General features: G+C 40.8%; 1 protein-coding gene across 1 annotated transcript in view; it reads right to left on the reverse strand.

Annotated features, from left to right (window-relative positions):
• Csmd1 (CUB and Sushi multiple domains 1) overlaps window positions 1-25,240 on the reverse strand; it is a 1,354,421-nt gene that overhangs the window by 83,703 nt on the left and 1,245,478 nt on the right. The window contains exons 44-49 of the mRNA XM_052162855.1: window positions 24,168-24,313; window positions 23,257-23,337; window positions 22,223-22,336; window positions 15,936-16,124; window positions 12,230-12,376; window positions 9,027-9,215 (exon numbers count right to left, since the gene is read on the reverse strand). Coding sequence (XP_052018815.1) covers window positions 9,027-9,215; window positions 12,230-12,376; window positions 15,936-16,124; window positions 22,223-22,336; window positions 23,257-23,337; window positions 24,168-24,313 — 866 coding nt within the window. The remainder of the gene's footprint in view (window positions 1-9,026; window positions 9,216-12,229; window positions 12,377-15,935; window positions 16,125-22,222; window positions 22,337-23,256; window positions 23,338-24,167; window positions 24,314-25,240) is intronic.

Raw genomic sequence — 25,240 nt, forward strand, 5'->3', positions numbered from 1 at the left:
ACTCCTTTCTCTGTGATAACTCCAGCCTGTGTCAAGTTGACACATGAAACTAGCCAGTACAATTGACCCTTTGTCAACTTGACACACAAACACATCACTATTAAGCCTCAACCCTTACTTTCTTATTCATCCTCAAGATCTAAATTACTTTAAAAGTCCCACAGTCTTTACATATTAAAAGTTCAATCACCTTAAAATGTCCAATATCTTTCAAATTCAAAGTCTTTTAAAAATTCAAAGTCTCTTAACTGTGGGCTCCACTAAAATACTTTCTTCCTTCAAGAGGGAAACATATCAGGGCACAGTCACAACCAAAAGCAAAACTCAAACTCCAAATGTCCAATGTCTGGGATCCAACTCATGATCTTCTGGGCTCCTTCAAGGGCTTGGGTCACTTCTCCAGCTCTGCCCTTTGTAGCACACAGCTTGTCTTCTAGACTGCCGCTACCTGTACTCCACTGCTGCTGCTGTTCTTGGTGGTCACTGCATGGTACTGGCATCTCCAAAACACTGTTGAATTCTACTGTAATTAGGCTTCACCAATAGCCTCTCATAGGCTCTCTTCATGGTGACAAGCCTCTGCTCCTATGCATGACCCATTCAAGTCCTGGGCCATCAATTGCAACTGAGGCTGCACCTTCACCAATGGCCTTCCGTGGCCTCTCACTGTGCCAAGAGTCTCAGCTGCTCTTCATGGCCCTTTCCTGCCTTCAAAACCAGTACCATCTGGGTGACTCTTACACAGTACCAAGTCCAGCCACAGCACAAAATACAACTGTGGCTATCTCTGGAACACACTCTCTGTGCTCTCAGAAAACACTTCCAAGAAGATTTCATCTCAGTGATGCTGGTCTCTTCTTAATCACCGCTAATTTCTTAGCTCCAGCTAACCAGCATCAATAGTCCCAGTAACACAAAGGTTTGCTTTAGTGGTTCTGGTATCTTGTTACTTACAGCTGATTCTTCAGCCCCAGCTAACCAAAACCACAGAATCTTCACAATCAAAACATGGCCACTCTAAGAGTCTTTAATCTTCCCTCTGAAATTTCATAAGCCAGGCCTCCATCTTCTTCACTGTTCGTAACATTATCTTCCAAGTTCCTACAGAACTTTCCACAGCTTTTCTAGCTCAAAGTTCCAAAGTCCTTCCACAATCCTCCCCAAAACATGGTCAGGTTGTCACAGGAATACCCCACTCCTGGTACCAACTTCTGTATTAGTTTGGGTTCTCTAGAGTCACAGAATGTATGGATAGTCTTTATATAGTTAGGGAATTCGTCAATGACTTACAGTCTATAGTCCAACTTCTCAACAATGTTCAGCAGCAGCTGTGGATGGAAGTTCAAGGATCTAGCAGTTTCTCAGTCCCACGAAGCAATCAGGCAAGGAAGAGTGAGAGACAATCTTCTTTCTTCCAATGTCCTTATATATCTCCAGCAAAGGGTGTAGCCCAGATTAAAGGCATGTGGGTCTCCAGAAGAGGGTGCGGCCCAGATTAAAGGTGTGTGCATCCATGCCTTTAATCCTAAATGATCTTGAACTTGGAGATCTCCTTGTCTTAGCCACTATGCTTCAAGGTCTTTATGCCAAGATCCAGGTCAGAAACTCATATCTCTGAGCCTCCAAATTAGGATCATAGGTGAGCCTTCCAATTCTAGACTGTAGTTCATTCCAGATATAGTCAAGTTGACAACCAGGAATAGCCACTACACTTGTTGAAGAATTTCATAGCTCCACTGAGTTATAAAGCAGAGTTTTCTAATTTTCATTCATTAATTAAAAAATTACACTGGTAATGGCTTCATCCTCTCTGCCATTTATATCTTAGAACATCAGAAAATCTAACACTTCCTCTGGATTGCAAACTTCATATTTTGATCATTTCTCTGGGCAGCTACTTTAGCCCTCGTTAATGTTTAGGTTAATTAAGATCCGTATCTCTGAGATGTAAATTTCCTACTTCAATCTATGAGGAGTGTGCTTTGATTTAATGCACATGATTTCCCATGTGCCCTTTCTAAATTCTCCTGTCCACATAACTCTTAGCTTCATACAACTCTTTACCAGTCATTGTGTTGTTGGTCTGGCAGTTAGTCTCGATCTGTGAATTAATACCTTCTTTTCTGTATTTAAGTACGAGTATATGAACAATTTTTATATTAACTATTTGTGTTTTTTTATTTCTTCTGTTGCTGCTTGTTCCTAGAAAACTTTTTTATTAAATAAAGGTCACTACTCCATACTCATCCTAGTTAAAATATAGGCATTGGAATAATTATCAAACTCACTTGGTGTCTTAAGTCAGGGTTTCTATTCCTGCACAAACATCATGACCAAGAAGCAAGTTGGGGAGGAAAGGGTTTATTCAGCCTACACTTCTGCATTGCTGTTCATCACAAAAGAAAGTTAGGACTGGAACTCAAAGCAGGTCAGGGAGCAGGAGCTGATGCAGAGGCCATGGAGAGATGTTCCTTACTGGCTTGCTTCTCCTGGCTTGCTCAGCCTGCTCTCTTATAGAACCCAAGAATACCAGCCCAGAGGTGGTACCACCTATAAGGGGACCTCCCCCCTTGATCATTAATTGAGAAAATGCCCCACAGCTGGATCTCATGGAGGCATTTCCCCAACTGAAGCTCCTTTCTCTGTGATAACTCCAGCCTGTGTCAAGTTGACACACAAAACCAGCCAGTACACTTGGGAAAAAAAAGATGACAAACTTCTAAAAATCTAAGCAGCACAGAAGTATACTTAAGACATTGAAAAGCAACAGCAAAAACAAACAAACAATCAAACAAACAAACAAACAAAGAACCCATCTCTCAAGCCTTCTCTTCCTCTCAGTCTCTCAGCTCTACCTGAAAGGGCAGAGGTCGTCTCTGTATTGCTGCTCATACAAAGCAGATAACCTACAATCTACCCCTAGCAAAGCAATCAGAAATAATCGGCTAACACAGCTGCTCCTGAAAGTTTACTGCAGCACTGGAGGGAAAGGAACCCTCAATGTGACTGGCTGGCACTGGGGCCCTCATGAAATTAGACTTTCAGAATCCCACTGAACTTCTGCTACCAGACTCTGGTTCCCATCTTGGGTGTGATAAATTGGTTAGGACTTCAACACAGATCTGGAAGGCAGTTGGACAATATCAACCTGTGTGCAAGCAAAGCCAAACGTGTAATATTATGCCAGTAATCTCTCAGCTAACTCACTACATACATAGCATAGACATACATAAGTAGGAAACATGGAGGGGAAACATTTCATTCTCAAAAGAAAAATCATATTTTTTCCCTCTTCCTCCTGTTATCCTGAATGTTAGATATTTTCCCTGAGGGCATCAAAAGTTAACAAAGTCTATGATATTGAGTGTAAAACCAGGGCCACGAATCAGGTGTTGACAGTTTTTACAGTTTCATGTGTGAATTTTTAATATAAACGTGGAGTGCGAGCATTAACACAAGTCAAAAGTCTTGGGGAGCAGGTCTCAGTAGTGCAACTTTATAATGATTATAAATGAACCTGTGAGATGTTTCTGGACAATGTTAGCATTTAGATTTCTTAAAAAGTAAGTAAATTTCTATTGGTACTTTTTTATCATTCAGCCAGTCACTGCAATTCTTAAAACTGTGTTGTCCTACATGGAAGCATACATGTATGTATGTATGTATGTATGTATGTATGTATGTATGTTGTTATTGCCTAATTTCTGTTCCTGTAAGTTTGCTATTAAAATACATTAAACTATGAAAAGTCCAAATAAACAGGTAGCCTTGATCTATTTATCTTGCTAAGGTTCTGGACCACATATCTTCTTTTGAGGAAAGTGCAGCTTGATTCTTGATGCCACATTGTCAGTTGGAACCTTCCAGGTGTCAAAATTTCTGGGGTTAAACCTAAATCCTAGGGTCCTGTGGGCCCTGCTCATAGGCATTCCTATAACTCCATCATGATCCCAAAAGGGAAAACATCGTCAGGCCTGGTTTCAGGCTGATTCCTCCCAAATGCACTACAAATGTTAGAAACCACACATGGAAAAATCCATCACTGGTATCACAGAACACACACCATTTCCTCAGATTGATGGCCACTGGCTCCCATGGAGACAATGTCTGGTACAATGGCTTGTCCTGACTCTGTCCCATCCAGTTCTCTGTAAACTCTACACTGCCACCTGCTTGTCTCCATGATTCAACTTTCAACCCTTCATGAATCTCCCAAAGCCAGCTTCCCAAGCACCCCACATTTATACCTAGCTGCCAAACAGGGTTTGTCCCTCAGTCACCTGTGGAGCTGTCTCCCATTCAGACTGTAGTACAGCTCTTCCTCTACAGGGCCTGGGGTTTGCAAACTGTCAGTTTGGTAAGAAAAGGCTGCACTGTCCCTTTAATGAATGCCTATTAATTATCCAGGGGCCTAAGCTGTACCCGGGTTTTTGACCATCTCCACTCTTGGTCTTTTGTTGGGTTCAAAGTGATCATTAACAAAGTCCTGCAAGCTAAGTGGCAAGTTCTGTGCTGCTCTTGCCACCGTCTTGCCCATGCAACTGCCCACCCTTTCCCATGCTGCAGAAATGGAAGACCAATGCCAGGTCCTCCTTCCACTCACCCTTCCACTGTTTTATGTATAGTATCTAACATGCTTACATTTCCATGGCAAGCACTCACTGCTGACACATCATAGAACTTTCTTTCATGCCAGGGTCACAGCTAATCTCTGTGGCCAGTTGCAGCTGTGGGAACCCATAACTCTCTTATGATTAAAAGCCTTTCCCTACCCGATTCATCCAGATATCTTATGAGAAATGAATTTGCGCATACACCCTCACTATTACCTCAGTCATGAGCCACATTTGTCTTACTTGTCTGCACTAAGCAGGGGTAGGGGAAATACATTATTTAATTTATCAGAAGATACAGGGAAATGATGTCCCCTTGGGGAAATTCCTGAGCTAGATTTGCACCCTGGTGAATGATGGAACTGTACTTTGAAGAATGGCCCGAACTTGACCACTCCTATCACTGCAAATGTTGGTGGAAGTGAGGTCCTTAGTTAGAACTGGTCTTTAGTTGACATGCTCTCAACTCACACTCTAAAAATGGATCAAAATATTGGAGACAAATACAACAGGAGAGACTATGCATGGCTTGGTTTACTGCCTGATTCCTCACTGAAAGAATTCAGATCCTACAGTCTATTACCATGCAGAAGAGGAAGTTGTCATGTGCTCAGCTCAAGTGTGTTGACTTTAGACAAGTCAGTAAATGCTCACTGAAAACCTAGTGACACTGATATGTCAGTGTTGGCATCATATGACACTTCCTCTTTCAGTGGAACCTGTTGTAGCTGGTGCTTGGTGAGGGCTTTAGGCCAATGTTTTCATTTACTACCTTAAACAAACAAACAAACAAAAAACAGGGGAGGGTGTGTCTGTTCTAGAATTATCCATCATGAGGCCAGACTTCAGGACTCCTGCAGGTCCACACCCTTAGGAAAGCCTCCCTCAGTAAATCATGGAAGTAACACACTTGACTTCTTGAACAACCACTAGTTCAGACCTGCAACATGAGTAAGGTGTTTCAATCCTGATCCAGGGTCAGTGGATGGGCCTCACTTTACATTTTGCTTGTTGTGATTTGGAAGTCCGGGTTAAACAGGGATTTGATGAATATGCCTGCAGTTTTGAGCATGGCTTACATACTACCTATAATCTATTTTCACACACACACACACACACACACACACACACAGAGAGAGAGAGAGAGAGAGAGAGAGAGAGAGAGAGAGGCACACACATAAAACTCCTAGTCATCATTTTAATATTGCATTTAAATTTGCATTAATTTCTAAATAAATCTACATCTCTAGAGCTATTGAGTTACTCCCAGGACAAAAGGGCATTATAGAAGTAAATTTGCATATGAAATTGAAGCCAGGGTTACAATTAACCCCTGTGATTTATGTCCATATGTAAAATAATGTTATGATTTATCAAATAAACCAACTAATTAATGAATTATTTAGTTACTCCGGGGCTTTGGATTGAATTTTTTAGCTTTGTAAAGGATGCTTTGCTATCAACTTTTAAAAGTCAAAGATCCTGATCCTTCAGGAAGATGGCAGTCTTGAAGAAGGGGGTGTGTAGGATACTGAGGTCATAGAGATAGCTGATTCTCAGATGTTCACAGTGAGGACTCCTTGGATAGTATCATCCACAGGTACTCATGTTCCTACCACTAAAGAGCCACATAAGTAGAACCTCAGAAAACACAGCTTTCACCCACTCATGTCTTTGGCTAACTCCACAGCCTTTCAAGAAACCGTGAGATAATTCTAACTCTCTTAAGTTCATGGATATATATATATATATATATATATATATATAGTCCAGTAATTTCAGGGCACAGTGTATATTTGTAGGAAATGTGATTTTTTAAACAAATTAGAGCTAATAGAGTTCTCAAAATTATGAGTTATGAAAGATGCAAAGTCATTAAGTGCTCAAGAATATTAGTAAACTCTCAAGGTCAAACTCTCTGTCATCTACCAGATGGTCTGCTCTTCAAATCTGTCTGTCTTTGAATAAACTAAGATCTGATAATAGATATGTCTTAAAGGCTTAATTTTTTGAGAACAAAAGCTTAATTCTGCAATTTATGGGCAAGATCTTTTTTTTTCCTACTTTGTTGCCCTTGGAAACCCTAGCAAAGTGCAAGTCGAAAACAAAGGGAGGCGAGCCCCTACTGAAGCTCCAGCTCATTCATACAAAGCTCAGAGCATCAGCTTTCAAATAAACGACTGTGTGGGCACTGCACTGTTTAACAGGGGCAGCTTAGAAGTGTGCTCCATGATTCCTGTAAGCTTCATCTCTGAGATAGCGCAGGAAATCTCAGCTCCTACACGGGCTGTTTCTCAAGATGAAGATCAGTGTATTGATAATGAAACAGCTGCTTGGCAGAGTTTCTTGCTCTGAGGCAGGAAATGAAGGCTGCAGGACAGGAGATATGCCTGGCTTTATCAGGGAGGATAAAAAAAAAAAAGAAAGAAAAAAACCAAGACAGCTTTGCTGAGAGAAATCATTTAAAAGGTCAAACTAAGAGAGAAAAATAACCCTCACTTCTCAGAAACCCATGGATGACATCTGGCCTGGTGCTTCTGTCCTTCCCAGACTGGAGAGACAGAGACTGTGTGAGCCACTTATTTAAGGACAAGCCTTTATGGATGAGGAGGCCTGGGGCCTAGCCCTGTCATTTGGGATGCCAGGAGTCCCAAATCAGCCTGGAACAAGTGCCATGTGAATCCCCATCCAGACCCAATGGCACCAGCTACCTTCACATTATATTGGCAGGTATAGTCTCCCTCAGTCCCGAAGTATTCCAATATCCAGAGAGCCAACTCTCAAAACTCCCATTTTACAGATCAGGAAAAATATAAGGTCATCAGGTATTCCCTTGACACCAAGGAAATGGGACTTTCTCGTGTCTCGCCTGACTCCTCATTTGAGTAACATTCCTGCCGACATACTGGATTCACTAAGACCGGGACCAAAATAGAGGCAATGAAAACAGCAAAGACCCAAAGATTCTGGTTCTAGATGAAGCATCTTAAAGGAAATTTTGTGATTCTAAATACTTGTCTTGTGAAGACACCGATGTGTCGCTTTGTTTAAATCTGCCGAGTGGGCAAGTACCTGGCCAAGTGACTCCAGTGACACTTTATGCACCAACCATCATAAAACATTGAGAGCAAATAAATAATTACATTTTCTTGTCCAAGTAGCCTAGTTTGGGAGGAACTTTTAGCACTCCTAGTAGCGCAAGCTACTGGGAGCTACCTTACTATTTATCTTACACCTACAAAGACTTCTGAAAGTGAAAACAGAAACCAGGGAACTGTTCTGATAACGGTGATGTGATTAAAGACATACAGACATGATCTGTATCCGATACACTCTCATCCAGCAGTTGAAGAAAACTGAGCAGGTCATGTAATAGGCAAATGAGACTGTGGATTTTAAGGACCATTCATAACATATTACTGACTTTCAGAGGCTGAGAGAGTTTATTGTGAATATAAACCTCATTAAGATAAAACTATCTTAAAATTTTGCCACCCCAAACCCTTGAGTCTACATTAAAATGTTTTACATGAAAATTTAGTTTCTCCGCATCTGCTATATAAAATTTAAAAGATGAAATATTGAAATCAACATTAATAAGCCGTAGATTAAAATGAAAATCAAATACTGTGGCTCAAAGGAAAAAGGTTTAAATGCAAACCAAGGAAGTGAATATTTTTGATGGGGTATACTTGAAATGATCAGGTAAAATTATTTTGAATTTTAATAGGGGTGATGCCTTTTAATGATTCAAGATGAAGAGCACATTATAATCAGAATAACTGTAGCCACAGCCTAGGGACTGCCTGCTCATTTTCTGAATCCAGACAGTGAAGACTCATGGAGCCTTCTGCAAATGTTAGCATTGTTTGCATTATCAATGGGTAGCTGAACTGTACCATTTTGAAACCGACTGTGATGGTTAAGTTTCTGCTGCCCATTTGACTGGATTTACAATCCCAAGGAGACAGACACTGAGTGTGCGTGCTAGGGCATTAGCAGAGAGGACTGACTTGGGCGGAAGACCCACCCTGAATTTGAGTGGCCCATTCTTATGACTTGAAAGCCCATACTGAACAAAAGAGAGAAGGGCAAAGATAGCAGAGAACCAGTGTTTCTTTCTCTCAGCATCTTTGTTCAGGGCCTTGACTTTTGACCATAACAGCACAGAATCACCAAAGCATCCTGCTGGGATCCTGCTGGGATGAATCGTGCGCAGGAACCATGAGCCCAAATAAACCTTCCTCTCCTAAGCTGCTTTTCTGTTGGGTATTTGTCACATCAATGAGCAAAGGAACAACTACACCAATGTTCTGTTTCTCCTCAGCTCTCATGCACACTCTCGTTTCTGGAGAACAATTAAAATCAGAACAAGGAATAGCAACCAGTGGTTTGGTGGAAGCCATCTCTTACCCTGGCAAAGTGGTGCCATCGAGTCCCACTGGTACACACCCACTGGGTTCCGCCTGCAGGTCGCATTGCTGTGGCCAATCATTCGGTATCCAGGCTTGCAGAAGTAGTGTATTTTGCTCCCCACTGTCCCGGAGGTTTTATTTAAAATGCCACCATTCTTGAGTGTAGAGGTGAGGCTGCAGTAAGGAGCTGGGACATGGGGAAACAGACACAAGGAGGTTACAAACCAACCTGGGACACAGGCGTGGCAAACAAAAGGGGTTTAAAAGCTGGGAAGTGAGCAGCAAGTACAGGCTTTTCAAATAAGCATGGGGTGGTGCACACCTGTAATCCCAGCACTTGGGAGGCAGAGGCAGGTGGATTTCTGAGTTCGAGGCCAGCCTGGTCTACAGAGTGAGTTCCAGGACAGCCAGGACTACACAGAGAAACTGTCTCAGTAAAAACAAAAACAAAAACAAAAAAAAAAAAAGGAAGCCTTTAAGAGTAAGCCCCTAAGGGTTTCCTTGGGAATCTCCAGCCCACTGCTGGGTTTCAACACGAGGCAGGGTACAGGCTACAGCATGGCCAGGAAGTGGCAGATCCTCATAGTGGGCTTCCCACAAGGTGCCTTCAGTCTGCCACTAGACAAGGGTAAGAAGTCATGTGGCCTTGCTCAGGGTACCACTTTTGCAACCTCAACATTCTCTACATTAAAAAAAAAAAGAAAGGAATGATTAAAAAAGAAAATAGGCATTGGATAGTTTTTTTTTTTTTTGAATCAAGAACATAAAGTTTTGTTCAGTGGTCTGATGGATTGTGCTTTGATACAGACAAAAAACTTCTTACATAACACATGAGATTTGGGTAAACTCTTCGCTCACACATTGAAACTGTAGAACTTTATGTTACAAAAGAAAATTTATATTAGAAGCAAGTATCCCCTTTTGCTAGGAGACATTTTTAAACATACAGATGGCTATCCGTTTTTATTGATTTATTTATTTATTTATTTTATGTGTATGTGTGTTTTGCCTGAATGCAGGTCTGTGCCTTACACCTGTGTTTGCTATACTTGGGGACCAGAAACAGGGAGTCAGATCCTCTGGAACTAAAGTTGCACACAGTTCTAAGGTATCACGTGGGCACTGGGAAACCAACCTGGATCCTTTATAAGAAAGATCACCAAGTGTCCTTGGTTGATGAGCCATCTCTACAGCTTTCAAGAATTAGTTTTCTATAAATTTCTCTCTCTCTCTCTCTCTCTCTCTCTCTCTCTCTCTCTCTCTCTCTCTCTCACACACACACACACACACACACACACAATTTTTATGGGTATACATACAGGCAACTACCTTCAGTGATCAGAAACCAGGAACTGGAGTTACAGGCAGTTGTGAGCCTTGGGAACACTGAGAACCACACCTTGTCCCCTGGGAGAGCTGAGTGCTCCTCATCACTGAGCAGTCTGTCTAGCCCAAATGGTTAGTTCCAAAGCCATAATCTTCCACATAGAAAAGGCAATATTTGGATGGCTAAAAGGCCCTACAGCCTATTTATATATTTAGTGGAAATCAATTATTTTGTCTTTACAAATCTGCTTTATTATATTACAAAAGCCTATGACTGTCAATACGTGAAAAGAACAACGCAATGAGAGTTCTGAGCTGGGAAGCCCCGGTTCCTTTTCTGAACGACCTTCTCCCCAGTCACATAGTACAAAGCCCAGGTTCATATTGGGATGACCCACAGCGTGTGTGCCAGGCAAAGGCAATGTGCAAATGTGAAGGATATGGTCTTGTGGACCACATGGGCTGGAGCCTGCTAGCCTATCCCTGGATGAACTCCTAACAGATAAGAGAGTCTGAATTTTAAGGAAACAATCTGTGTGTAGGTATATTACACAGATAGAATGCATTTGTGTATATGCACGACCATATGAGACATGCAGGTACACCTTCATGAGAAAACAAAAAATTCCATGGCTTCCCATCTGATGTGGTTAGATAAAGAGAGTCTGCTGTTCCATGTGTAGAATAATATGCCTTGGGAGGTGGAAATTTGTGTTTGAAGATTTAGATGTATTTCATGTCAATGAGTTACTAAATAATTCACTACAAAACAGGATCCATTCTGCTTGCCATGAATTCGTTTGCACTAACCACTTCTGCACATTGTAATAAACCCAAAGAAGCCCAAAACTCTGAAAAGTCTGAGCATCCGTTCTCCACAACAAGGTAGGCTGTGAGTCTAATCCCTGCTCAGGTATTGTGGCACAGACCTGAGCATGTTTTTATCACATTTTCAGGGAAAGAATGTCTGAATTCCCTGCCCATTGTTGTCTCAACACAAGTCCAAAAGCCTGACTGCTGGTGAGGTTTTCTAATCTCTTTCAACAAGGGAAGGCTAGAATCTTCCAGCTCCCAACACCCACTTTGCCCCCTGGGGCTGATCTCCACCTTGAAAACATACATCACCAATGGGAGATAAAAAGTCTTTCAAAAGACCCTGCATCTGATGTGCTGGATGTTACCATCCCAAGGAAGACAGATCTCCAAGGCAACCCCATTTACCACTGACTTGGAGGAACTCAGAGGGTTGTGCTTCATAACTGAGCTATTTCCAGGAATTAAGTCTCCCACTGCTCTCATAGGGGTAACAGAAACACTGGTGTACGTCAGATTCCATTGAAAACTGTACATAGGGCTTATCATTTCATTGCTGTACTGGAAGATTTAATTAATTTAGTGCAAAATAACAGTTTACAGACAATGATTAATTGAAGAATAAAATAACTCAGATTTTCAGATAAAACTGAAAATACACATGTATGCCAAATGTAGACTTATAATGTAAATGTCTATATAAAATATAGAATAGAATATAAAGTATAGGCATATGTAAAGATACATATATAGAATACAATAGATAAGAGTGACTTGCTAAGGACAACAGTGATTACTGTTTATATCCTTTATGATAAACTCTCATTTGTTCCCAATGTTAATGCTAACTTTGTTATATTACTATAATTTGGGGCAAATGTCTTTGCTGTACATGGTATTAAATTTTAATATTTACTTTTTAATCAATAAATTATAACATATTAATCAAGTTTTCTCCTTAGTTTAGTTTTGTCAGAAGTTAGAACTTCAGCATAACCTAAGTGTTAAGATGAATATGGTACTGAAAGCTACTCCAGATGATGTCCAGGCCCTCCTATTCACCTGCATAGCGAATCTTGAATCCTTTCTTGCTGGTTGCATGGTCTGTGGACCAGCGGAGGTATAGATGGTTACTTCTGCTGGTAAAATTGGACTGTTCAGTGTGGTTCCCACTTAAGACCACTAACAAAGGACTTTGCCCAGAAGAACCTAAAGAAAACAGAAAAATAAAACTTTCAGATGTTGGCACCTACAAAATGCAGATCATTCTTAGCTGTTGATTAGACATGTATACACATATACAATAGACAGCAATTTATTTTCAAAGAAAAGAAAATATCCAAATGAAAATAATAAATACATTCTGTGTTAATGAAACAATGTGGAGAAGAGGAGGGAAACTCAAGTATATAAGTTCCTCATGACATATTATGGAAATGAATGAAATATATCAGTGAAACAATAACATTTAAACATGCGAACATCCTTTTATTATTATAATGTATAACATAGTACACATGAAAAACTAGAATCTTTCTTGCAATGTCAGTGGGGTATAAGTAAAGTCAATTACTGTGGGGAATAACTTGATGATACACAGTAAATTTGAAGTTTTAATTTCATCAACTTTATCACATAGGTACAAAAGTTATTTACATAGCAAACATATTCCAATATTATTGCTCATGATAAACTTTGGACCAAAACTTACTTTAAATGCTGGAAATATCATGAAATTAAATTTATTGAGTATCTAAAATTAATAAAGTACATATATGTAAATTTATATAGAGGAGTCCAAGAGTAACATATGAATATCTGAAAGTACCCACTGTAGATTAGTATCATAGTAATTCATAGTCAAGTATGTGTAATATAAGACATGTGTGTGCAGAGAGACGATGCATGGGTTGGGGGGAGGAGTTGATGGATTGACAGCTGCTGAGTAGATGGATGGGTGAGTAGAGAGATGAAGAAGAAAATGATGGAAACACTTGACCCACTTCTCTTTCTTTAAGCTACAAGCGTCCCCATTAGGACTAGGAGGGGGCTATGCATGAGAGACAGTCTGAACGAATCCCTGCATGTCTGTAAAGAAGCAAGGATCCAGGAAATGTGAAAATAATCTAAAAGCTTTCACTGGCATATATCTTTATTCTGTAGATCTAAAGTTTTCAAAATGTTTATACAGCAAAGTTTCTAAATACCCAGTGTAACATCCAGTGCTTGCATCTTCATGTCACTTGGGAGAGAAAACATTTTCTAGAAAGAGGAGTCGTATTCTGCTCCCTTTCTATTGTAGATGCAACACATCTCTTTGTCTTAAAAACATTAGTGAATTTTCTACATTTCACAAGTTCATTCATGGGAAATGTGTGAGAGAATGGGGGAATGAGCCTCCTGTGGCTATTCATAATCTAAACTTATCAGGCATCCCCTTTGAGTCACATATAGAATTTCCATTCATGGAAAATAATGACAGATCACAGTTTCACTTCCTCTTACTCTCAAATCACTCTTAGGGACTTACCATGGACAAGGCTGTTCATGGCTCTGTTGGACCCTGCACAAACATGCATCAAATTCCTGCTTTCAATAACTCAGAGAGTGACTGTCCTTGGACATGTGCTCTATGTAGAGGGAGCTAGTTTGAAATGAGTTTGCATGGGTGGGCCTTGGCTCACCATGGATGGCATGCTTTAAGAAGAAGTGGTCAGAACACAGATACACAGAGAACAACTATATGATGACCACATCAAGAGGACACACCTACATGCCAATAAGAGCCTCAAAGACCCAGCTTCCCCACAGTTTGGTGCTGGACTCTCATTCTTCAAGTCTGAGAAAAATATTCTCTGTTGTATACATATTAGCAGGAACTTGGGTAGAGCAATTGTAAGAATCCGCAAGGAAAAAATCAACAAAGTGAAAATGTAGAAGTTTGTGTGGAAGTCCCTAGAAATGATTATTATTGTTATGAAAGATGGTCCCTAAAGACTGTCTGCAAAGTGTCCTGTCTATGCCCTACAAAATAGTGACCGTACTTCATGTGGAAAATGGCAGAATATGAGCTGTGTGAGGTCTTCTCATGGCTGTTAAAGAAGATTGTGCACCCTCTGAAATGATATGTTACTGGGAAATTAATTATCCTGAGCTTGCCATACTTGAAATGTCATTTTTACTGACAGAACACAAGAGTGTGTTTTCAAGAATTGCTAATCTTCCATCAAATCCCTTACTATCCTTGGTCTGATTTCTGTCTAGATCATAGTGTTTAGGCATGTTCTTGAAAGCATGCCTCTACCTAGCATCTATAAACAATATCCTAGAAAGGAGAGGCACAGGCACGTTTGCCAGGATAGCCAACAATGTGGTCTCAGCAGCCAACCATGACTGGAAATCAGATACTGTTTTTCACTGAGTTCTGACAATTAAGAAAGTGAAGAGAATCCACATCTGAGCTATAGAAAGCATATACTGAGGAAATGCTGATATGATCAACTTACTTCTTAGTTCATGAAACAGAGAATGGCACCTGTGCAGCCAAGATAAGATGGGCCCAGTGTTTAAGTGTATAAAAAATGCCATCACTTGTAGAAGTTCTCAATACAAAACTGGGACCTTTCTCTTTATATAAGTATATATTGGAACATAGAGTGACACAAGCTTTGAGCCACTGCTAACTTGACAGAAACTGCTGGTGTTGTCTTCTGGTCTACTCCCTAGCTTTTGATCTTCATCATGGTCTGGTAATGATTTAGACAGCGCCAGGCTGCAAACCTGAGAAAACCTGTTTGTAAGGATTTTGCTTCTGGAATCTAGAAGCATACAAGTATTGCCTTCTATATTCTAATTCAAACAAAGTTTGCAACAGTCATGTAGGCATATATACCTGTAAAAGTGTACATACACACAGATACAACAACCTGCACTTTTCTTTGTGTGTGTTGTTTGTTACTATAAAATAACACTAGAGTTTCATGGCCAGTGTAACAATCTGCAGAACTTGACTCCCAAGGGTCAGTCTGCATAAGCGATTTACACAGGAAACACACAAGATCAATTAAAGCAATTCTTATCAACAAATACATTGTGACTTATCTGAAAAATCCATTAAAACCTGAGAAAACTGTCTGATCTTGACTACACATAACTGGGGTTGGCTCTAACTCTCCTTGGACTTGATGAATCTCCTATACAAAGAAAACACTGGCCTTAGATCCATCTCAGCTGATGACCCAGCCACCCACACTGTTGCATTAGGGTGCTCATTACACTTGTATAAAACCAGACCACTGGTATCGAAAGTAGCACCATTGGGTATCAAATTCATTCAATTTCACTATATAAAACAGCTCTTGTAAAGACATGGGCAACATTTACCACCTCGATATCCTTGCAAGTCACTCATTCCATGCATTTCAAGTAAAATAGACTTTTAGTGTACTAAAAGAACACTTAATTGTCCTCTGGTACCCTGAAAATCTGTGTAACACACACACACACAAACACAAATAAGTACACATATGTACACACACACACACACACACACTCTTAACATCCAGAAAATCTGATCCATGAACAAGACAATAGTGTTGTTTGAAGACCACCTGATATTTGAGAAAGCACAGGCTTTATCACGAATCATTTGTGCTGTTGTTGTTGTATGAACAAGTTTGACTCATCTTGGTACTAAGACATTAAGACGGTGTTTTTCATTAATGATCCTCAGGATGCCGAGGCGCACACACACACAGAGGAGGCTTACCATCAAATACTTCCAGTGCGTCAAATTGCTTTTCACTTTGAAATGTGTCCACAAAGAGCGTAATGTTAAAGTTCGGCTCCACTTTGATACTCCAAGCACATGTCTGGGAGTTAAAATAGTTGCCTGGGTACCCCGGACTGAGAATCACCCCAGAAGACTCTGTTCGCACTTCATTTGCTGGACATTGTGCTAAAGAGAAAAGAGAAGGATGGAGGTCTGTGTCAACACAATGAGTCCAACATTGATGGAATGGAAGACAGTCTACTGCACTCTAACTACAGAGCAGAGACACTTCCAGGAACCATAGAGTCATAACAAGCAATATTTGCCTTCTACTGGGTTTGCACAACACTGGCCACTGAACCTCTGGAACAACCTTAGGAGGCTTCAGGAACTATGTCACAAAATCCCAAGCCACTCCAATGCAAAAAGAAAGATGGAGAGCCTGTCCTCAATACAGTACAACAAAATATAGCTCTCCGTATAAGAAAAAAAAATTTATTTTTATTTCGACCCTTGCTGTACTAGGATAAATAAAATATTTAGATATTTGATGTGACCACATGACTATTTAAGCATGAAACGAATTAGAGAAACACTGTTCAGCACCCCCCAACACCTGCACCATTTGCCACAGTGTTCAGCAAGATTAAGAACTTCTAAAATCAAAATTCTTTTATTGAAATGCCAAGAAATTTCAAGTTGTAATTTTTTTTCCTCCTCATCTTTCTATTTTGATCCAGCCACTTCCAGGCTAATTTTTGAAATAAACGTAAAATCACCAAAAGACATCTTTAAGGCTATCTCTCCTTGCTAAATTAAATTACATTACAGGGGTGCTTTGCTTACTGAGCTACTAAGGGACACTGATCAGCCACAGTATATAAAAAGAAAATGATACACCCACGTTATTCAGTTTAAGCACATCATTAATCAATTTCCCCCAAAGCTTTTGTCAAAGATGTACATCTCATTTGGTGAGTTTTTCTGTTTTAATTAGTTGATTGTATATTATTTCCAAATACATTCCAAAAGGAAGATGCTTCTCAAACTGGTGGGAAAAACTTGTAAGATGTGTCATTCCTAAATATTGTCTTGAAGGTTGCCCATTCATTTGGATAGTCTAGCTGAAATATACTTTAAACCTCAGTAGACTTTTAGGCAAAAACATAAGCAATTACATCTATCACAGAACCATTTAAAATGTGATATAGATCAAAGTCTCAAAATATTCACAGTATAGACTAATTAATATCTCTGAAAATAACTCTAAACTAAAGCCATAGACAGAATTCAGTCAAAATCCTATTTCCGGGTAGTGATGGTGGTAGCATTGTTAGCCACCAAATGGGACTGGTACCTTTCAGGAATAGTAGTTTCAATGAGAAACGTTATAGATTCAGAAATTGAACCCTTGGTCCACAGTGATGATGTTATTTGCAGATGCTTAACAGATACAACTTGTTAGAGGAAATATGTCACTGGGGATGGGCTTTGAGAGTACATAGCCACACCCCACTTCCCATTTCTTTTGTTGCTTTGTGTTTGCTGTGAAAGATGTGATCTCTCCATTTTTTGTTCCTGCTGTTCTGCCTCCCTGCCATGGTAGACATTTATCTCCCTGGAGTCATTAGTCAAAATACACTTTATTCTATTAGTTGATTTTTATTGTTTTTCCCCCTTTTCACAATGAAAGAAAAGAGGCAAATAAAATGGAGAAACCCTTGCACTGACATCATCTGAGAAAATTGAAAGAATCAGCTTGGTCAGTGAGCTCTCTGCTTTATTCTTCTAAGCAACTTAGAGAAAACTCCTTTCAGTGTAATGGGGAACCCAGAATGCTCCACAGAGCTGTGTCTTCTTGCTAAACCTCTGAACACATACTCTCTAAGTTTGAGATGAGCATGCCCAGTTATCTGCCTTCCATCTTTCTTTTTAACCTGTGACCTCAAAGCAAGCATGATCCATAATGTACAATTGTACACCCTTGCCTCATATGCTTTCCTATGGGAACATAAATAGATCCCTGAAGTAAAACTCAATCATGATTCCTTTCTTTTTTTTCTGGAGAGAGTTTTGCTTTGGAAATAGTCCCAGTGTCCTCTTCCCTTCCTCTAGGCAACAAACTGCTCCACAGTTTTAGCTTCTGTTGTACATTTTGTCCGTGTGCTCCCTAAGAAGGAAACCCATTCATCCAGCAGCAACATCATGTTGCAAGATTTACTTTGCCAACTACAGGCTGGACATGCTGGTGTTTTTAAAAAGAACACATCGCATAGGTTGGGTCTCGTGTCTGTGCACACCTGCGTGGGCTTGAGAGTAGAGTTCCACAGACTTGCTTCCATGTTTCAATGAGAGCCAACACTTAGACTGTCTCTGCTATAAATAGAAGGTTGAAACAGCTACCCCTCAGAGTGAGGAGAGATGTGGCAGATGTAAATGTCTTTCTTAAATAGAAGGTGCCATATGGGCAGAGGTATTAGAGAAACTGAAAATGTCCTGGCTACGTACTCTCCCGGTTCTCAGCAGGCAGGTGCTACCAAGAAGATGCGGTTCTCTGTTTCACTGGGGAAACATTCAGCCAGCCTTCTATCTTGTATATCTTACCACTGCAGTGAGAGTTTTAAATGACACTGAACTTCAGACCATCTGGAACTAGGAAACTTTGCAATGAGTTGCTGAATGCCACCTGGAAAGCCATCGGCACCTCCAGGGCTGGGGCACAGAGCAGCTATCCAAATCAGAAGCAGCCGTAGATCGAGTCACTTCTTCTATTCTTAAAATGGTCTCTTTTGCTTGGCAGAGAGGATGAAAGGGAATATGAGCAAAGCCATATTAATCAGGCTTCTTTAACACCTAACACTATTATTTTCAGGCACAAATATTATTTTAAAAAATATATTTGCACATGTTTCCCAATGAGCATAAATGTTTTTGTTTCTTCCTGGCTGCCCTGCTGTTTCCTGGGAACTTACTCCTTCCTGGAGGCTGCTATAAACTGTTGCCAGGAGCAACCCAGCTAGCATGAAAGTTTCAACTCTCTCCTGAAGTTCAGCTTCTCACTTCTCCAACAACGACGATGACGATCCCTTTAAAGCCCTGTGCACCTCAAGAGACATTTGAGGAAACTTCTGCTTCAGAGAAAGACCATCAGGGATACCTTGTAAAGGAGTTTTCTGGCAACTAGACCTAGCTCTTTTTGGCAGACACATGGCATATTCAGTTGTTATTTTTTTTTTTAAAAGAAAAATCAGCTATGAGGCTGAAAACCATGCAGTCCATTGTTTAACACATCTTGCAGGTCATCAGCCAAAAAAAAAAAAAAAAAAAAAAAAAACTTAGGCTTAGGAACTTGTACTAGGCTTCCTAGTCATTAAAATTAACTCCTTAGTTGGGTGTGAAGGTACACATCTTTAGTGCCAGCACTCTGGAGATAGAGAGAACCAGCTTGGTCTACATAGCAACTCCAGGATAGCCAGGAGGACATAGAGAGACCCTAAGAAAAACAAAATTTAAACAATATTATCTCCTGCCAGGCATGGGAGTACACAGTTCTAATCCCTGTGTTCTGTCGGCTGACACAGGAAGGTCTTAGTGGACTCAAGGCTAGCCTGGTCTAAATAGTGAGTTTCAGGCAACCAGGACTACATTGTGAAACACTGTCACAATAATATTAGTCCATAAAAACACCTATAGCATGAGATAACTGTGAAAACCAAGAAGAGCCTAAGAAAATGGGAGCCCCTGACACCTGAAGCCTGTAGGGGGATGGGGCCAGGCATGTGGGAAGAACACTGGAATTACTCTCCTCCTTCATGTCCTCCTGCTCCCTCCACAGGACAGTCATCACCACACAGACTTGGATTCCCTTTAGCGAACACTGTGTCTGTTTTCTTTTGCCTTTGAGACAGATTTCTTTATGTAGACAAGGCCAGCCTCACACCCATAAAGATCTCCCTGCTTCTGCCTTCTGGGTGCTGGGATTAAAGGACAACCTACCCAGATATATGTTTTTAAATTTTAAAAATGTTTTCATTTGTGTGTGTTAGAGAGAAAGAGGGAGGGAGGGAGGGAAAGAAAGAGGGTGAAAGATATGCCACCACATTCATGTGGAGGTCAGAGGACAAAGACTGGGATTGCATTCTCTCCTTTCACCATGTGGGCCCTCAGGGAACAAACTCAGGTGGTCAGGTTTGGTGGTAAGCACCCTTCCTTACACACTGAGTTATCTTTCTGACCCAAGTCTACTTTTAATGCATGTTTTGAAGACTATTATGAGTTCCTTCTTAGTGGTCTCTAGGATGAAGTCATTTGTCACTCAAGACCTCTAAAGCCAGGCTCTGAGAGAGCCAGCTCCCTTAGTGCCTCTTTCTGTAAAGTACCCAGAGGACAGTGTGCTCCTCTTTCTTGGGTGCCATGCACCTTGTCCTGCATCTGAAGCTCTATTCATTGTTCTCTTTCTTGTTTTACTGAACATGAGAAGTATTATTTTGTTGTCATCTCTTGCTCAGTTTTCTCTGAATTCAGGTAGCATCTAACATGGTAGCATGTTCTCAGCACAAACTGCAACCCTCCAGAGAGCAGTCTGCAATACTCCCCATCACCATCCCTCAAAACTCTTGTGAGCTTTCAGAGAGCTTGTAAGAGTGTGTATAAATACACAAGGAAGTAAGATTCAACATGAACATGATTTTCCATCAAGACTATATTGAGGGACTGACCCCTACTTGAGCCCTACAAATAATTAGAAAACAGAGAAAGATTATAATTAAGTGCTTAAGTGACTAGGGTCAGCCATAGACAGGCACCTGAGCTCTTTCAAAATAATGAGTTGCTCAGATACACATAGCTAAGCTTGTTCTCAGCTCATCTCCCTGAGATGAATTTGCTTCAGAAGGAAAAAGAGCACAGGGTTGCTAGGAACAGTAGTTCCAGAGTTGGGAAGTCATGGGCTTCTGACCTCGGACAAAGTCAAAATTGAGTCTGTGGACAGCTGCATGCACAGGTGCCTGTTGTGTAGAAGGAACAGAGACAAGGGGCCCACAGTTATGTGGGCTTACTCTGTTTTCTGGATGGACATGAGTTAAAGTTCTTTTCCTTAGAAATGGAATAAATTTGGACAGGTCAAAGTAATGAAGAGATACTCCTCATTCTCTTTTCTAGGCTTGTTTTAAGCTTTCTATCCTGACAAACATTTGAGATTAAAATATACCTTTAAAATGTGAAGGCTTACCTGGGAGGATAAAATGGCAAAAGTTCAACTGTATGTATTTTCTCACCTTGAAAAAGGAATCCCAAGATTATCACCACTGTGCCAATGCAGACAGTCAGTTTATGTAAGAAGATTTCTCATGTCTCCTAAGTCTGTGCACAACTTAGCACATGCGCCCATAGAACATGATGATGAGCCATGGGTCCATCCACTAGTCCCAGAAGCTCACCCTGCCTGACACCCACAATGGTGGCCATGATCCAGTACAGTAGCTTTCCAATGCAGTGAGCTGCCTGTGCTTAGTGATTGTGAAGTTTCTGAGCAATGCATGGCACAGTGAAGAGTGGTCACTCATTCCTCACAGCATCCCAGTTTCTAGAATGGGGGAGATAGTGTGTTGCTCACAGGTGACACAGTGCTCCCCATCAGAACCATGATTGATTGATTAAAGTTAGTTGAAAACACTGGCTGCAAAACAATGGGGTATCTGGCCTCCTTTTTTCCAAACATGACTGTTTCCTTCCCACTGTGTTTGCAAATGGCTTCTACTAAATCACATTTCTTGAGTGATCTAGTTGTATTCTAGTCTCTGGATCAACAGGTGTAGCCTAAAATCCTGTTCTTTAAAAATTGTCTAAGTCCTAGTATATGGTCAGTTTATGATAGAAACATATACAAAACCAAAAGTGGCTATATTTCATTGTTTATACATTTTTATACCCAAAGTGTTAAACACTACATGCTTAAATCCAGGTGAAGTATTGACAAAAAAAATTCTCAGGATGCTCAGTTTGCTTGAGATAGACCCCAAAACATGAGGCAGATTGGAGAGATGTGGAAAAAGGTTGTTAGATGAGTGATGCATATCAGCTATTCTTTAATACTTTTGCTGCAGGTGAACATTCCCATATGATTTAGGTTTATTTTTGAGGATAGGCTAAAGGTAAAAGAGTCTTCTGATACCTCTGTTGGCAGTTTGTCTGCATTGTGGGGCTAACTCAGCACAGACCTGAGTCGAATTCAAACCTATGCCGACAGACTATCAGGGTAATCAAATCATCAGGGCCCAACATACCTTCACAGGTGGGTGGAGAGCCTTGGAACAGTAGCTGTGAGCTGAGCTTGCACGTCAGGGTGTCGCTTCCCAATAGTGTGTACCCTGGATGGCACTGGTACTTTACGAAGTCCCCTGAAAGAATCAACCCAATAGATACCCTGGGATCTACATTTTCAGAACATTTGACTGCTGTGACTGTGCCAATTATTGGTGACTACTCAATAAACCATGCCAAAGAGAAAGCCATTTCAGAGGGTCTGCATTCACTTCACATATATCTCTAAAAACCTGTTTATAGTTCTTTGTTTATAACCTAAGAGAAGACCATATGTAGCTATTCCTTGACCAACTTAAGCCTTTGTCTTACTTTTCAAATGCCTTGCTAAATAAATGAAAGTTGCATAGATGTCTGGGATCTAAGCAAGGCTGTAGACTAGAAAGAAGGAATGGTTTCAGCAAACCCAACATGGCTTGCCCATTATCCTGGCCAAGGAAACACCTTGTTCCTATTAGCTTAGACATCTGGAGTAGAGCAGGGACTGGACCATGTGATTGGACCAGCGTTCTGCAATACAGTGTGACCACAGCATATGATTTTGTGATAGAGACTGAGACATGATGGGGTTCTCATAATTGCACTGCCAACATATTCTGTGGCTATTTCTGTAACAGAGTCTGATGAAGACCAGATGAGTAAGGAGTGAGGTCGTGGTTAATGACAAATCAGTGGTAACATTTCTAAATATTATCATTAAGTACGTTCTACAGTGACTATCAATTTGAAGGTCATTATTTACAGCCAAATGCATTCTAAGTCAGATTCTGAAATTTTAAAAATGGTAATAATGCCATAGAGCAAAAGTCCGAAAATCTCAAGAGCAAAACATAAACTAAGAAAGTAAGTAGTTTGCTCTACCGTTCCTATGCAAGGCCCTACCATGTTTTGGGACAGTTTCTGCTTATAGTTATAGTTTGCCTAAAGTCTGTATCAGAAAGAGCTACAAGAAGCCAGTGCCCATAATGTGGAATGAAGGAAAACAGAGATACGTTACCTATTTCAAAGTCCTCGTCTTCTGAAAGCAGGTCAGCCTGTGGCACTGCCGGGGGTGGCGGGCACCTCTTCAGCTGAAATGCTGTAGAGGTTTATGAAAAATGATAACAGCTGTGGTTACCTTTTCTGAATGATCAAATTACAAGGTCATGTATATGTGTAAATCACTCCAGTGACTCACTTTGGCTATTAAATGCCTGAGAATACCTGAAGCCCAAGGGATGAAGGCATGTAGTTATTATGACAGCTACCTTCTCTTGTTTGGAAGCTTAGATAAACTAGTTTAGCTGGCTCATAAGCTGGCTAGTTTAGATAAGCTCATCTGTCTGTTGTCATAAGGAATATTTTGAGGTCATATGATACAATGAGCTGGTGTTCTTGCCCTTCTCCTATCAAAGACATCACAAGGTCATTAAAAGCTGGGTGGTAGTGGCACACACCTTTAATCCTAGCACTTGGGAGGCAGAGGCAGGCAAATTTCTGCATTCGAGGCCAGCCTGGTCTACAGAGTGAGTTCCAGGACAGCCAGGGCTACACAGAGAAACCCTGTCTCAAAAAAGTCAAAAAAAAAAAAAAAGCCAAAAACAAACAAACAAACAACCCCCCCCCAAAACCCAAGGTCATTAAATGATGACTAGAGTTACATACAAACGTGCACATAAGTCATGTGTATCACAATGGTGTCTACAACAGGGTCTCTCTTACACATATGCAGGAATGAACCCCAGGTATCTACCAACATGACCTGATGAAATGAACTGACAGCAGAGATACTGCCCACCACAGAAGGTCTCCACAACACTCTGGCCTATTATGTAGGATAATCCAACAGCTGGAGAGAAAGTATGTACACAGGGTAGGGAGCTTTCCCGGGACTCTATGCCACAGCCACTGAAGTGGAAACAAACTGACCATGAAAATTGAGGACAAAGAAGCCTCCATTCGAGAAGTCACTGTGGAATTTGAGCAGGACCTGGTTGGTGGAGCTGTATGCTGTCTCAAGGGCAGTGTTTCCACTGAAGACCCCAAGCTGAGGCGAGTTCTGGTCAGGACCATCCCTGGGAAAGAGATGGGGACATCAGAAGAAGAAGTGCGATGTTATAGCTGAGTCTGTGCAGCCAGTTCCCCAGTGGAGCCAAGTGTGCAGAAAGAAAGAGTACTAGGCTGATCTAAAAAGACCAGTGCACACTGGCCTCCTCTGAGACACTTCCATACTGTCAGGAACCTAACAACTACATTTTAAAGTACACATGGTATCTACTTCCTTATGACTAATATTTACAGCAAGTTTTCCAGTTGAATTAAAACACTAAAAGTGAAATATGGTATTTCCCTGGCACTGACTTTAGTAATAGGATGCTTGGTGTTAGGTTGTTCACTACCCTGCAGCATCTCTCTGCCTTCTGATTGTGGGAAGCAGACATACACGAATTGCTATGATTGGATTCTATGCAACAGAATCCACATGGATCTATTGCTTGGTGGGACTGCTGCTTCACTGTGTCACTGGAACAGAAGAACCCTTGGTGTTTCATCTGCACAGTCACTAGCTCAGCTTCTCAGAACAGCCCTTCAAGACCTCACTACCGCCTGGAGAGGCAGCTTCCCCTGCAGGAGCATTATCCCCAAATGAATCTCCTGTGTATGGCTCCTCCTGCATTTTAGATAGAATATGTAGGCCTTCCAGTGTCTGTTCCTCTGGCCCAGCTACTCTCCCTTGATCCTTGAGCTGTAATAATACTATAAGCACATGACGCACCCTCCATGCACACATATATCATACACAGGCAGACACATTTACACACATCTACAAACAGACACAATAATATATATCAACATAAAACATTCCTATATTCACATACAGAAAAATATAACACACATATGACAATCATATATTCAGACACAAGCAGAGATGTATAGATACATATATACAATAAGTACTTTTTTATAAAAAGACACACAAACATAGACTATAACACAGATGT

Source organism: Apodemus sylvaticus, chromosome 18 (assembly GCF_947179515.1).
Source record: "Apodemus sylvaticus chromosome 18, mApoSyl1.1, whole genome shotgun sequence".
Taxonomy (NCBI): domain Eukaryota; kingdom Metazoa; phylum Chordata; class Mammalia; order Rodentia; family Muridae; genus Apodemus; species Apodemus sylvaticus.